Source organism: Alternaria metachromatica (assembly GCF_023757995.1).
Source record: "Alternaria metachromatica strain BMP 0045 chromosome Unknown scaffold_16, whole genome shotgun sequence".
NCBI classification, from domain to species: Eukaryota; Fungi; Ascomycota; class Dothideomycetes; order Pleosporales; family Pleosporaceae; genus Alternaria; species Alternaria metachromatica.
Genome location: NW_026055507.1, coordinates 484192 through 499540, shown reverse-complemented (window position 1 = coordinate 499540; position 15349 = coordinate 484192). Strand labels below are relative to the sequence as shown.

At 54.4% G+C, this 15349-nt stretch overlaps 5 protein-coding genes across 5 annotated transcripts; 3 read left to right on the top strand and 2 right to left on the bottom strand.

Moving 5' to 3' along the window:
* Positions 1–3876: 3876 nt before the first annotated feature.
* Positions 3877–6837, top strand: J4E83_006942 (uncharacterized protein; the record flags this gene model as incomplete). Its single annotated transcript, XM_049333850.1, has 1 exon — positions 3877–6837. One exon carries the CDS (start codon positions 3877–3879, stop codon positions 6835–6837), a length of 2961 nt encoding a protein of 986 aa, XP_049187106.1.
* A 681-nt stretch (positions 6838–7518) lies between these two features.
* Positions 7519–9201, top strand: J4E83_006941 (uncharacterized protein; the record flags this gene model as incomplete). Its single annotated transcript, XM_049333849.1, has 3 exons — positions 7519–8507; positions 8561–8667; positions 8897–9201. The coding sequence occupies 3 exons, from the start codon at positions 7519–7521 to the stop codon at positions 9199–9201; spliced, it is 1401 nt and encodes a 466-aa protein (XP_049187105.1).
* A 380-nt stretch (positions 9202–9581) lies between these two features.
* Positions 9582–10661, top strand: J4E83_006940 (uncharacterized protein; the record flags this gene model as incomplete). The annotated part of the gene is made up of 2 exons (XM_049333848.1): positions 9582–9589; positions 9638–10661. The coding sequence occupies 2 exons, from the start codon at positions 9582–9584 to the stop codon at positions 10659–10661; spliced, it is 1032 nt and encodes a 343-aa protein (XP_049187104.1).
* Positions 10662–10986: 325 nt separating this feature from the next.
* On the bottom strand, positions 10987–11891 carry J4E83_006939 (uncharacterized protein; the record flags this gene model as incomplete). Its single annotated transcript, XM_049333847.1, has 2 exons — positions 10987–11286; positions 11430–11891. The coding sequence occupies 2 exons, from the start codon at positions 11889–11891 to the stop codon at positions 10987–10989; spliced, it is 762 nt and encodes a 253-aa protein (XP_049187103.1).
* Positions 11892–12478: 587 nt separating this feature from the next.
* On the bottom strand, positions 12479–13125 carry J4E83_006938 (uncharacterized protein; the record flags this gene model as incomplete). Its single annotated transcript, XM_049333846.1, has 2 exons — positions 12479–12673; positions 12721–13125. The coding sequence occupies 2 exons, from the start codon at positions 13123–13125 to the stop codon at positions 12479–12481; spliced, it is 600 nt and encodes a 199-aa protein (XP_049187102.1).
* Positions 13126–15349: the final 2224 nt, after the last annotated feature.

The following is a 15349-nucleotide window of genomic DNA, read 5'->3' as shown; positions in this document are numbered from 1 at the left end:
AGCTTGACATCTCTCCTTCGAGCATCGTGATTCCCACACGATGGCAAACGACGCGAAAAGGCTCCGGCCTGAGAGCCTTGTGCTCGCTTCACAGCGCGCAGAGCTTGACAGCCCTCCCGGGCACAGTCGCAGCCCGAGCAGACTCGGACTCATCGCTGTGGACTACCAGCAGCGATGAGTCTGAGGCGCCCATGACGCCAATGACGGAGGCGGTGCGGGTAGTTACCGCAACTCACGTACATGGATGTCCCCGGATGCACTGCTGCGCGCGCAGCAAGTCGCCGAAGTCCCGGTGCAACACCAGCTATGGGCCGCCCTGCAACAGCATGGGTGAAGTCGTCGATAAGCCGCCTCTTCAACAGATGGACTTTTTTTGTTGATGGACCTTTTCTGTTGTGGCCTTATGATTCATCTGCATCGAGTTCGACAGACCCCAGTGACCCCAAGGCATCCGAACTTGCCGACCGACCATCGTCCATGGCCGCATCAGCCTTCCTAGGAATCGCCTGGTTTATCTGCACAGAGCTTAACATCCGCCTGCTCTACAGGGCTACACGTCGCAGCCTATACTTCTGGAGCTGCCTACTTTGCAGTTGGGGTCTCATTGTCCACGGCATCTCGATCGTCCTAGCCAACTTCACCGAATCGACCAAGATATGGCGATCTTGAAGTCTGGGGGCACTGCGTCGGAGGCAGGCGCGTCAAGAACATCCCCGCCATCGCCGACGACCTCGCCAACCATATCATCGTCATCTGTCTTGACTGAGGGCATTGTTTCCACCGAATGTCGATGCCACGTTGGCGACACTACTTTGAATCTTGAACACTTCTTCTCGAACCCGTCTACTGAAGTGGAGCTCACACGGGTGTTGGAGAAGGTGCGGGAGCGTACAGTGATGACGGACCAGGATCTCATGTCCAAGATCAAGGTCACAGGACTGATCGCACTGAGAAAGAACGGCTGGGTCATGTGAAAGCAAAGACCTGATGTGGCGCACCAAACCAACCCGATAAAGACTTCATGGACGGGCGCATCAAACAAACCAGCGACCTCGAAGTGTGGGAGCACTGCGTCGGAGGCAGTGCTCCTGCCTAAGTACTTCCAGAGTCTTGAACTTCTCGGCAACAGTCGTCGCACCACTCGAGACAATCTCCGCAATCTGATCGGATCGCCAACATATGCGAGGACTGCGTTCGCTCGTCCTGCATCATCCTCTTCACCACTGCCGAACCTCTTTGTGAATGCCGCGATCATCGCGGTCGAGGCCCGCTTCAAAGAAGCCAGCGACCTTGAAGTGTGGGAGCGCTGCGTCGGAGACAGGCGCGTCAGCTGCCCTACCTTTACAGCGCCCATGCCTTCTGGTCGAAGTAGGATTCTCTCATGGCCCCAAGCTTCAGGACAAGATAGCATTCGTGGTAAGGCGCGCTCATGCCTTATGCACACCATACACGCTCAACCCCTACCCCGAAGTCGACTATGCCATCAAGTCTACGCGAACCGCGAGGACTGCAACAACAAGTTGGATATTCGACGGCACGAGAGCTCTGCAACAACAAGTTGGACATTCGACGCTACGAGGGCGCGGAGAAGGACTCTCGTGGTGCGACGGTCTTGAGACGGCGAGGTGACCGCCAATATCGACGCGGACCCAGCCAAGCTGAAGTACACGGTCGACATCATCTACGCGAGTGCCATGGAAGACAGGAACTGGGTATTTGTCGCAGTCAAGCTCCTCAATTATCTCTGCCTTCTCATCCTAGCAACACTGGCCGACCCGAACGTACTCCCCGATGGGCTCCTCATGAAGACATCCGTTGGGCGTGCTACCGTTGACAAGGGCGTTGCCTTCGAGGTCTGCGCAGAGAACAGCTGCTTTGGCTCGATCTCACATGAAGCGCATTGGGTTCATCTCCGACTTCTACCATTTGGAATTGTTCGATAGTTGGATTCGTAATGCGGAATGAATAGATAGTGAGTCTCCAGCCTATGCCGTCCGAGAGTGAAACAATGCTGACGTCTTCCAGGAATTAATGAAGTTTGAAAGAGTTATCTGGTTCTTCTTCCTTGCGTGATGTCGATTCGGGCTACGACGGCAGCAGCCGACGTCGACGGTGCTAGTGATGCTAATGCTTAGCTGTTTCTTGCAGCTTCGAAGCTGATGAGCATCGCGTGCGTGAAGGTTCGGTTTCCATGGCAGATTCCAGATGGTAAGTCGAGAGCTCTGATGTGCTCTTTTCCAAGGCTAACGATTCCGTAGTCGATTTGTCGCTGTCCAGGTCTCACTGTCGATGGCCCCGCGCCGGTATCTCGCTGTCGGATGTCTCGCTGGCGATACCCTGCAGTTAGTATTTCGCTGCCGAAGTCCCGATGCAATACTGTACAGCATTGTCGGCCATTGCTCCGGTAGATTGCACATCAACCGCCATACCATGCGGCCTGGTCAAGGCTGCTCGACACACTAGCCATGGAGGCTGAGTATGCCACACCACATGCTTCATCGACAGCGAGATCGAACAAGCGCTTCGGGCTTGACCCACGCCTGCGCCGATGAGCAATGAACCTTTGGGTGCTCCGATGGCATGCCCATAGTCTCCGTCTCTTGCTGGTATGTATCCCCTCCATGGTTTCCTCGCGCTTGCCCAAGCGCCCCGCACAGTATGTTGTAAGCCGAGACCCTTCCTCCGATCCGAGTCGCCTTACTTTCGAGTGAGTGACAGCGTCGAGTCTTTTCGTCTTCGGCATGCGAGGGTCACGAGAGCGTCAAGGGTGGCCGCCATGAGTACCGATTCGAAGGTACTAGGTGAGGCATCGATGGTCGGCTTCGAATGTCAAGCTTGACGGCTCTCACCAGGCACTCCGCGAGGGTGTCGACATGGCCAAGCTACTGCCTCCCAGGTGAGAATGGCTCAGCATCATGCCGCCAGAAAATCGACAGCGAGATGGACTATCGTTATGGTAGTTGCCAGCCTTGGGCCAGCCATGGGGGCTTGTGCTTCGTCTCTTGCGCAGTGCTTCAGCAATGCTTGTCGCTGAGGGTTGTCGGCGGAGGTGAGGGCGGAGGTGTGTCGGAGGCAGCTTTGAAGTCAACCCAAAGAGGATGTCGCTGCCGATGCGAGGCTACAGCAGCAGCTTGTTGTCTGTAAGCCAAAGCATCAGCAATGTCCCTGCACGTTCTCTTGCCCTTGCTGGGTGATGTGTGTGGCTTCGAGGCGGGGTAGCTGCGGAGGAGGCAGGTTCAGGGAGGGGCAGCGAAGGTCAAGGACGCCGACGGCAAAGACGAGAGGCACTTACTGCGGTCTTTCTGAAGCTCCTCTCGCTGTGTGAGGCTCGCAGAAGGATGCCAAAGACCTTCGTTCGGCGGGTGAGGTTCGCAGCGACGGCTCCCGGCTGTCCTGAACCTCACTCGCAACGCCAGAAGCTGCGACAAGCGCGCAGGCTTACTGAGCGGGATGAAGGAGGTATCCTGAAGCTTTGAGGCTGCTCCATGTTGCTGTCGGGGGTGAGGGGAGGGCAGGAGGCTACGATGGGTTTTGGAAGACTTCCGCGGAGGCGGTTTCCGCGCTGTATGCGGCCGGGGGCAGTCATTCAAGTCGATGATGATGTTCTGCGAGTACTTGTAGAGCTTCCCAACGAGATGCAGCTCGATCGCAGGGGGTTGATGTGGGGGCTGCGGTGGTGGAGGGGCATGGCTGGGAATTTGGTGATGGAGAGTTTGGTGTTGCAGCAATGAACTTCAGTTGACCCAAAGACCGTGCATTGTTCGGCTTCACCAACACTCTACACCACACCCTCCCCAACTCCTCAGCCCGAGTCTATGGATTGCCCCTCCCCGTCCGCCCGTACTGGCTGCCTCGAGGCCCCTTCCTCGCCTCAGAATGGCAGGCAATACCATGTACGACGTCGTGGTGCTATCCTCGAGTCCGCCGGCCGCTTCCCCGCTACATGATGCCCCCTCCCGTCGCGTCGCCATGCTTGCATCCTCCCCTCTCGCATTCTCCCCTCCTGCGAGCCCTCTCAGACCGACGGCCGGCGCGTCCAAGAGCAATGCACGAGCTGCTCCCATCCCCGAGGGGGCTGTCAGAGGATTCGCCACCGTGGGCAGCCTCATACGCTCCGAGCACTTCACAAGCCGCCTCGACGACGACTTCGATGCAATACAGCAAGCGCAACCACGGCGGACTTCACAGGATACCATAGAGCCTGCTTTGGCTGCGGAGAAACCCAAGAAACGGACTACGAAGAAGGCTACAGCTACTACTACCGCTGCACACGGCTCCGAGAAGCCCAAACCGAAGCCTCGAGCGCGCAAAGCGAAACCCAAGTCGGACAAAGAGATCCTTGACTCTGACGACGAACTCCGACGCCCGCCGCAACCGCCTACAAAGTCTCCTTTTTTCGACGATGATGCGACAGAACCTCCGGTCGACCCTGCGGCACCAGCTGCGGATGCGCCGAAGCTGACCAAGTCTGGCAAGCCCCGTAAGCCTCGCGCGAAGAAGGTCAAGACTGCGGAAGATGGGACAGAACCTGCGCCAAAGCCAAAGAAACCGAGGGTCACAAAGGCGAAAGCAGGGGCGGGGAAGGGCAAGCAGGGAGATGCTTCGCTTGTGTCTGCGCATTTCGGAGGTGGAGCAGACGGAGGCCAGGAGTCGGCAACACGGCCTTCTGTAGAGGACCACGACACTCAAGCCAAGCCTCAATCGATCTGGGAAGTGCCAGACAGCCCAAAGCCGAAGAAGAAGGCTGCACCCAAGCAGCGACAGCCAGATCCCATCGCAGAGGGATTGGAGTTGGAGGAGGCTGTTGTAAGGAGGAGAGACTGGACGCCGCCACCCGATACCACAATCGCATCGCCGTTTACCGACTCGACCGGAAAGGAGAACAAGACCTTATCGCAGAACGCTGATGGCTCCTTCACGAACCTCCTCTCCAACTTCGCCTACGCCCAATCGCCATCTGCGCAGATCGCTGCGAAATCGAACAACGCAGCAGGGGCTGTGGCGGCGACAAAGCGGCGGAGAATCGAGCTTGTCGAGATACCCAGCAATAACACCAACTCCAGAGACTCGTCTCCCGAGAAAGGGAAAGCACCGAAGAAGAAACCGCGCACCATCACCGACCTCGTTACAGAGCAGTATGCCTTAAAGGATGCACAACCAGTTCCAGACGATGCGACTAGCAACTTCTTCGAGTCTCGAGCTTCGACAACTACAACAAAGGTGCCGCTGAACGATGCATCGGCGGCGGACAGCGATGCAGCCCCGAAGAAGCCAGTGCGCAGGCGTAACAGCTCAAAATCAGGCACAGAGAAAGCAGATCCCAAGCCGAGGTCAAAGAAAGCATCTTCGAAAGCAGCCGCAAAGCCCAAGCCTGTCGCGGAGAAGCTTCTCAGCCCTTCGTCGGCAATGTCGCGTTTGCAGCAGCAGGATGTCTTGTTCGGAACATCAAGTCAGCTTGTGCTTGAAGAGTCGCCGACAATGGTGCGTCAACTACAGTATGCGCTGAAGGAGTCTGAGCAGGACGCCGACAATGTTGCGTATGGCGCGCCGCCGCGAAGGTCACGGCTCGGCAGGGTGGAAGGCAAGCGCGGACTTTGGGCTGCGAGTTCCCGCGACGACGAGGGCGGCATGCTGGAGCACTTGAAGGACGTTTACATACCCGAGCCCGACCGAACGCAAGACATCCCATTGCTCATGGATGGCACTACTGATGCGCCTGATGAGCAGGACGATGGCCAGTCTGACTTCATAGATATTGACGATATACCACCGGATCCACCGCCACCAATTGCCATATCTTCTGATCCGCCAATGCCACCTCCCAGCACTTCACGTGCCACCCCAATGACAAAGTTTCGCAACGATGATGATAGGATGATAGATGCGGGCTTCAGAGACATTGACGACTTCATGCAAGAGCCTCCACCTTCCGGTCAGAAACCTGTCTCACCAGACAGCTTTGTTGACATCGACGACTTTGACTTTCCGCCCTCTGCGCAGATGCGGAAATCGCCAGTCTCGATCTTCGAACCTCCCGCCTCAGCACCAACGTCCATGGACGGCTCTCCCAAGAAGCGCGGAAGGCCGACGAAATCGCATTCTGCAATACCTACATCAGTCTCCGCGTCATCGACGCCAATCCTTAAGCCCCGCGCGAAGTCAAAGACCAGAACTAACATGCCATCGACCCCTCCCACAGGCTCAGGTCGCTTCATCGACATAGACGAGATCCTCGACTCGGAAGACGAAGCCCTGCAGCTTCTCTCCCCCACGCCGCCCCGAACAACTAAACACGTCAACTCGCAACCTCTGTCTCTAATCACACTCTCTCCCACAACCTCACCCGGCAAAACGACGAAAGCGAAAGCCTCAGCGGCCGATCCAAGTCTAGTACCTATCCACCGCATACCCACCCCGCTTCTCGAATGGCCGAACATCAAAGCCCAGGTCTTTGCTCAGATAACAAGCCACATCCGGTCTTTGCCTCCAACCACCGACCCCAGCAAGCCTACCTGGCACGAAAAGATCCTCATGTACGACCCCATCGTCATCGAAGACTTTACCGCATACCTCAACGCCCACACACCCATACGCGTGTACAAGAAAGCTACGCAGAAGCAAATCAAGGCCTGGAATACGGATTTGAAGAAGCAGGACAAGGAGGCGCTACATCTGGGCGTGGGGCCAAGCAGGGAGGGCGACGGATCGGAGGTGTTTGCTGTGGAAAAGGAACTAGAAAGCACGATGGTGCAGGGGTGGTGTGAGAGCTTGAGTGTTTGTTGCATTTGGGGGGAGAATAGGACGAAGAAGGGGACGGCTAGGAAGGGCTTTTATTGATGATGTGGGATACCTGGATACTGAGCTGCGTTGGCCAAGTAGCCTTGTCTGGTAATGCAGATTTTGACAATTTGTCGGAGACCGCGGATACCGGTAAGATCCTAATGATACGTTGTTTGAAAGTCTGTCCTTGCACGAAGCCCAGATGACGTCGATCTACTGGAGCGGGATCGGGCGGACGCTAGCAGATTAGATCCACTACCACCACCCGGGATAAAACCCACTCCTTCCCGTGGGTTCATGTGCGAGATGCATACGCCACCTACATGCCTCCCGCAATCCGCACAAAGCATCAATGCGCGGTATGCGAGAAAGTCTATTCCACCAACAGCCATCTTCGCCGCCATGAAGCGTCACGTGAGCATCATCCTGCACGATGAATGATTCGCAGCTCACAATACATAGATTTTGGCAGGCAAGACTTGACATGTCCGTCATGCCATGCGCAGTTTACGCGACGGTGGGTTCAACTCTAGATGTATGTGTTTGACGATAGCTGACGTAAAATACAGAGACCTCGCTCGACGCCACTTGTCGAACTGCTCTTCCGTTCACGGTGATGACGTAAGTCTACCCACCTTGAGGCGCGGCAGGAAGCGAAACTCCTGCGACAGATGTTCGCAGCGCAAGCTTTCGTGCGATACCAAAATGCCATGTGTGCGTTGTCGCGACGGTGGCGCAATGTGTACGTATAAGCGGTTGGACGGCGTTTCTGCAGGTGCTACTGCATCTGGCGGAAGCAGCCAAGATGGTACTGAGACCAGTACCGACCGGCAGCGCGTGGGCATCTCCATCGACTTCCTCCTTAATTTCACGAATCCTTCGGGTTACCGCCCGTCCGCTGCTATCGCCGCTGAGGCTGCTGAGCTCGATGATGCAGATGGCGAGGCGCACGTACAACCACACGATGCAGATCAAGATATGACGCACGACCAGTCGTTCTTTGAGTTCGCAGATTTACCTTCTGTCTTCTTCAGCTTTCCGTTCGTGGTATCTGGACGAGAAGTCGACTACGCGTCTCCGATCATAAGCGATGGTCTGACACCTGAACTGGAAGATGCGTACGCTTTCGAAGTACGCGTGAGGGAGATGCTACAGCAGCTGTCTGCCAAGCACAGCTCGATGCTGGAACGTGGTGATGCAGTTGATGCAACATTCGACTATCAATTGGCCGAAGCCGTCTTTACAGTCGGCAATGTGCGGCACTTTGTTTGGGCTTTCTTCCGCTACTTTCACTACTCGTTTCCTATTCTGCATAAGCCGACGTTCGATATACAGACGGTGTCTTTCCCGCTGTTACTCGCGCTCGTTTTGTTCGGGTCGCTTCCCACTCTAGAGTCTGATACATCCATCGGTGTACGACGGTTCTCACACGTTGCGGAGGCATACGTTTTCGATCAACTACCGTTACGGCAGATGTCGCAAGCTGATAATTCGGCGTGGGTCGAAGATGAGCATCTCCAGCTGTTGCAAGCAGGTCTTTTGTTCTTGGTGTTTCTAAACAACAGTAACGACATGGTCACAAGACGGCGAATCCGCCTCCAGCGCATTCCATCGCTTGTCGCTGCTGTGCGAGCTTCAGGCTTGTTTGCGCACAAACAGCGTCACATTATCTCTAGTCAAACCGAACATGACTGGCAGGGCTTCATCAACGATGAGATGCGATCGAGGTACCACGACCCCGTCCACACTATGTACATGAAGCCACTAACAACACTCGCAGATTGGGCATGTGGACCTGCCTCTTCGACAGCACGCTCTCCGTGTTCTTCAACAACACCCCACAAGTTGCCATCTGTGAGGCGATAGGTGATCTCCCCTGCGAGGAGAGTTTGTTCAGAGCTGAGTCGGCCGCCGACTTCGCGCGTCTCTTATCGCATCAGCTTCCGCGATCACGAGTCGAGACATTACCCGAACTCATGTCACGCGTTCTTTTTTCCCCTGTCGTAAAGTGCGCCGATGAGCCCGGGGAAGCCGTCTCACCACCACATATGCTGATACTCATCTGCGGTTCGTTCTCACATCACCCATCCTATTATGACCACGCTGACTCTCATAGCACTGCTGTCCATCGTCATGACATCCAGAATGAACTTCCTCGCTGGTATGAACATAGAGCCGATGCTTCGCGCCACCGACCGATGGAAGGCGCTCTGGGATGTAGTAAGCCGAGATAGCAAAGGAAATTGCTTGCCTGAGCTGGGGTTCGAGAAGCACGCCGCGGAGTACTGGTGGCTTACCAAGACCATTCTGAGGGTCTCGAAGTTGGGAGGTAGGAGCTGTCGTTACATGCAACCTGCACCTTGTGACTCGACGCAGGACTTGCATGATTTCGTGAGAAGGTATAAAGATTTCGTTGTGTAGACGTAGGTAACTCAAGATAATGTTAGAGACGGTATGTTGTACAGTCGATAGCACAGAATTAAGCATAACGTATGCCCTTCTACCAAAGCGATCGCTCCTCAGACAGTAATGTTTGACAAGACAGGACTAGCGTGTGGGTCTATCTCCGAATGCTGGGTCTATCGCCGAGATGGGTTCATCGCCGAATCTTCGATGCGCTACCGCGCCTCCCTGCATCTCGCGGATCTAGATCTCAGCGTCCGCGGGATCCGACGCGATCATGGAGACGATTAGCGCGCCCTTATGCAAGGGCCCAGGGCCGCGACTGATAGACGTCAGCGTGCTGATTAGTATATACCTCGCACGCGTCCGCCGAACTTGCTCCAAGGAAAAGCGCGTCTATGATATTGTCTGACACACTTGCTACCTGCATTATTCCTTAGATGTTAATTTACAGCATGGCTCTAAGAAGATCGACGAGAGCGGCGACAGGCACTGCGCAACAGACCGCGAGTAGTGCGATGAAGAGAAGACACTCTGGTTCGTCGAGTGGTGAAGAGACGCTCAGCAAGCGCGTCGACAGCCGAGCGGCAAATCGTTCCGCGAAAAGAGACAGAATCGCGCAGAGCAGTGATGGAAACAGCAAGCAGACCATCACTCAGTCCAACGATGTCAAGGTCGATGATTCCAAGATGGACGACAACGCCGGCGCCGACAAGAAATGGAAGGCATGGTCCGCCCACGCGACATCCACGCCATACCCTGACTTCGGCCACCCCACAAACCGCGAGTGCCAAGTAGCCTACGACATCCTTCACAAACTGCACAACACCGCCGTAGAAGCCGAATTCGAAGACACCAACACACCCGAGACAATCCCATTCGTCCTCGACGCCCTCATCGTCGCCGTGCTCAGCCAAGCCACGAGCTGGAACAATGCGAAACGCGCAATGGACAGCATGAAAGACACCTACGGCTCGGTTTTCGCTTATGAAGAGATATATAATGGGGGTTCGGAAAAGCTACAAGAGACGATCCGCTGCGGCGGCTTGCACGTCAGAAAGACCAAGATCATCATGTCCATCCTCGAGGAAGTGAAGCGCCGCTACGGACGCTGGAATCTCGATCACCTCCTGGAAGCAAGTGACGAAGACGCTATGAAAGAGCTCATGAGCTACAAGTACGTGGGCCCAAAGTCTGCGTTCGTAGTAATGGGCTGGTGCTTGAAGAGGAACAGGTTCACGGTTGACACGCATGTGTATCGCATTGCTGGCTTATGGGGATGGAGGCCGAAGGAGGCGAGTAGGGAGAACACGCAGTTGCATTTGGATGCGGTCATTCCGCCGGAGCTGAAGTTTAAGTTACACTTCTTTCTTATTCAGCATGGAAGGACTTGTCCTGCGTGCCGCGGTGGAAGTAAGGACACGAAGGGGTGTGAGGTGCTTAGGGAGGTGAAGCAGGAACTGAAGAAGAAGGAATAGGAGGTGAATGATAGATAACAATGCCAATAGACACGCTCATCAGCGGTGACGCCGTCCTCGACGCAACAGCCTCAACAACACCCACCGCGTGTCTCAGTCAATTCACCATTCACCAACACTACCTCTTCGCTGTGCCTCTGACCCTCCCTCTATATAAACCGCCTATTTCCAAGCCTAATCCTCTATTCCCTTTCCAACAACTACCCACTACCACAATTCCACCACATTACCACAAACTCCCAAAGCCACATCACACCACCCCAACAAACCACCTTCAACCACCTCCACAACAACCACAACAATGACCACACCAGCCCCAACCTCCTCATACACCTACTTCTGCTGCAACCCCTCTTGCTGCGCCGCGAACATCGTGCACAACGTCCCGCGGAGCCCGTACCCGCAGTTCCAGCACCAGTTCAAGTGCGCAAAGTGCGGCGCCCAGCAGCTCACGGGCATGTGGCAGGAGTACCACGGGGATACCGGTGATGGACACAAGGGATATTAGGATGCCGGTTGTGGTATACGACAGATTTGGGGACGGTAGGACGAGGGGGTGAGGAGGAGGTTGCAGAAGACATAAGGAGAGGAGGTCTGTGAGGAGTGAAGAAGGAGAGCGATGTAGCTGTCACGATACCCAGTGGTGATGAGAATGAAGTTTGTACTGTACTTGGCTACCTCCTAGCTATCATGTGATGTTTCGTGTGACTGAGGCCACCATCCTGAAGTCGTACACAGGTTCCTTCCTGTACTATGTAAGAAATCTACAGGTCTTTCATTCCGCCCTCCTCTGAGCGGTAGCTCGACCACATGTACATTCTTCCTCTGCCATTCTTGTCCCTTTTCCCCAGGATGCGGCGGCATCGCCAATTTGCGCGGAGGCTCCTTGCTTACATCGATTCTCCCGGTGGAGTAGGTCCCTGTTCTGTTCTCGAATTCCATGTGTAGAGCCATTTCGCCTTCTTCGGGGACGAATCGCACGCGTGTTGGTAGCCAATCTGGCATCTTCTCTCCGGATAGGGCTTCTAGAGCTTCTATGAGGATTTCTTCGTCGACAGTGGCGACGTTCCAGTTCTTGTGTATCTTGTTGGTTTCGTTGACTATCCAGGCTTGCATTCGCTTGGCGCGTGTGACCTCCGTCGCCACGTCCGAGGGGGTGCCTGGCGAGGCGGATGGTGAGCGTTGAGTAGTAAGATCTCGGGTCATGCGGTGCCATGGAGCAATGGCCATCTGGAGTGGAGTGTGTAAGCGCATCGTCAAAAGCGGAATGTGTTTGGAAACTGAATCTGCCCATCTGTGCGACTTCTGGAGACAGAGTGCGCTATCCACGTCAATGATTCGTAATTGCTGAGGCGACGGGAGTAGCGATAACGCCGCCTCAGCTGGAAAGTATCGATAAAGCGTATCCGCAAGACCGCAGAGGAGCGACTGTAACATCCAGCTTCTGGTGCACAGTATAAAGTCTTGTACCGAATTGAACTCGACGGTGTCGGGCATCAGGTCGGCGACGTCCGGTGACGGTGGAATTGGTACCACAGACACGGTTGTTTCGATGAGCTCAGCTACGTGCTGCGACACGTCGATCTGTACCAGTCCCTCCAAATATGACATGGCAATTGCAAGCGCGGTCGTGTCCTCGGGGTTTGAAATGGCTTCTCGGATCAATGCTACCGCGTAAGGGCACTGAATAAAGACGTGCATGACAGCCATCGACGCTCTCTGTGATGGCGACAGTACGACATCTCTTGCATTGATCGGAGGTGGAATTGTAGCCGACAGGTAATAGTCGTTGTGGTATACTGACTTCCGACCCATCATCATCGCCTCGTGAACCTTTCGACATCAGCAGCGAACTCCCAAGACCGACCAGTACTCACATCGTCGACATAGGTATTGTCGATCAAATTCCAGAAATGATCGTCATCAACTTCCGCCACCGCACCTGACCTCAGCAGCTCGGCGATTCCGAACGCATGAATCGCGTAATACATAGTATCGAGCCCCAGAAGAGCCTGCATGTGATCAGCAAAACACGTCGACGTCTGACAGGCTGACTAACCTCAGCAGCGTAGTGTAATTTCGTAGCCAACAGGATGTCGTACGTGACCTTGTTATCAGTGTTCATCACGGCGAGCTGCAATTCCTTGAGCGCTTTAGCCTTTGAAGCTCTCGCGACCTTGCGCTTCGAGTGCATATCATCTCGATACGTAGCGTGACTATCGACGAAGAACTGAACGGCCAAATCAAGCATCTTGTTCGACCCGATGCGCGAGGGAATAGACTGTATCCAGGTCCCTAAGACCTCAAAAGGCTGCCTACCGGCGGGCTCTGGTCCGAGCACGCCAACGTATCGGGAGATCAGGGTCGTCTCGGGCGAGGATGGCTGATATGGTACGAGAGGGCTTTCTTCTCGTAGTTTCTGGAGATGTACTTGAAGCGCAAGATTTTGCCGGTATTCTCTCATCTTCGACGGCTGCATTCTAGATCTTGAACGCGGTGCCAGGGTTTGAAAGCAACCTTGGCGATCTTCGGTGTGTCTTTCGGTAGTGATACACAGGTCTGAGGAATTTGTCGAGGACGAGCCGGCTGAGAACGATGTTGTTGAAGACAAGCTTGAATCTTCGTCAGGGGAATTTAATGGATACATGGCAAGGCTAATCCTAGATCTTCCATGTTTCGTCAACTGCCTGGGGTCCTGCACGACGAATGCTGCGGCTTTGCCGTAGGAGTAGCTACATGGTCTGTCTTTTTTCTTGCATGCGCTACATTTGGGTCGCACTTCATCGCACTAGGCAGCCATTAGTAAAAATGCAATCCAATCCGCAGCGACTTGCAATGCTCTGCGAAGGATTCATGGCGGGATTCGAAGGGCGTCTTACCTTGACCTTGCGCTGCCGACACGTGTCACACTTCCCAGTTTGCGTCATGACGACTATTTGATCGCGTATGCGTGACACAGTTTTGGAGCCTCAAAGGTGCCTGAATGCATTGGGTGATGGCCGTCAGATTGCGATGCGAGGTGGCTCGATCATAGGACGCGGTTGCCTAACGCTCAGCTCCGACGCAAAGTCTGTGCGCATTGGCCACAGTCAACCCATCCCAGGAACTGTCGATTGATGCGTGTACGCGACCGAAAATTGTGAGCGAATATGTTTCCGACGTCAACTCGCGAAGGCGGACAGCAGAGGGGATGCCGCTCCTGCGGGTGGAAGATCCAGGCCGCAGTAGCGCAGCCAAATGCGGTTAGCCCACAACCTACGGATGCTTGGCCGTGCATCCAGCTGAAGGAGACCCTCCCGTCCTAAGCCGACTCTTAATTTGACGTTCCTGCTGTTGGAATAAAGAGCTGAAGTATTGGATGCCGATATGCGACATCCGGTGATGTGACAATCGCCCTTCTTCCGACTTCTTCCCAACACTACACCACGTCAATAGTGTATACGTGCTTTCCGCCTCATCACCAACGTGGAGGAGAATACTTCGCTACATTGGCCTCAATATTCAGGCAGATTACATGAGTGGGCGTTGAAATGCGCGCGATCAAAACATTTCGTAATAAACTGCGGCTCAGGAGAGGAACTTCGGAAGAGCGACAAGCAGGTAATGCATATTCTCAGTATCGCACAACACTAGCTGACATTCCTAGTGCGGCCTGTGAGCCGCCTGGAGTCACAAAAAAATCTCAAACGTCTCGGAAAATTATCGAAGCCTTACAATTACCAGCCCCTGGAAACGCCCGACACAATTCGTGTGATCCAAATCAGACTTGATAAAGAGTCTGAGGGTGGTTGGATTTTTTACTGCGATATCGAACATATACGAATAGGCCAGGTCCCTTATGACGCTTTATCGTACGAATGGGGTCCAAGCACTGAGGACGACCCATCTATTGTCCTCAATGGCCGTATTTGTCGTGTGCGGCGTAACCTTTTTGAGGCCTTACTTACTCTTAGACGTACAAACCTATTGGGTTCTCGTGCCGTTCCGGTATGGATTGACGCGTTGAGTATCAACCAATCAGACACACTAGAGAGGAATCATCAAGTCGAGCTAATGGGTATGATCTATCGCCGAGCCGCTGCTGTGATGGTCTGGCCTGGTTTGACAGAACACTATGATCAACCCGCTGTTCACGCCATCAACGATCTGCTCCATGAGCACAGTATCTACAACAGTGTATGGACAGACAACATATCTCCTGCGATTCTTGAGCTATGTCAAAAGCCATACTGGAACCGTGTCTGGGTTCAGCAGGAGGTGTTTCTGGGTCATAAGATCTTCATCATGTCCACATGGGGGAGTTCGGTGAGCTTCTCGGACTTTGATCATATACTGGGTCTAATAACACAAGATGCTAGTCTTTGTGACAAAGACACATCTTCATTGATTCAGAGGAGTGCTGCCAACGCCCTTATCACACGAAAACGGCTGCCTATGGACTCAAGCCGTTTGATAACATGGTTGCGATTGGCATGCCACAGAGGTCTCGAGACTTCCGAACCACGCGACCTTGTCTATGCGATGCTCAGTATCAGCTGTGACTGTCAGAACGGCGGCATTGAGCCTGATTACGACAAGCCATTGATAGATGTGTACCTCGAAACGATCTATTTCTGTGGATTGCACAAGCCAGGGCAGGAGAACGTTCGATTTCGAAAGACGCTGGCTGAGAAACTTGGACTGTCCTG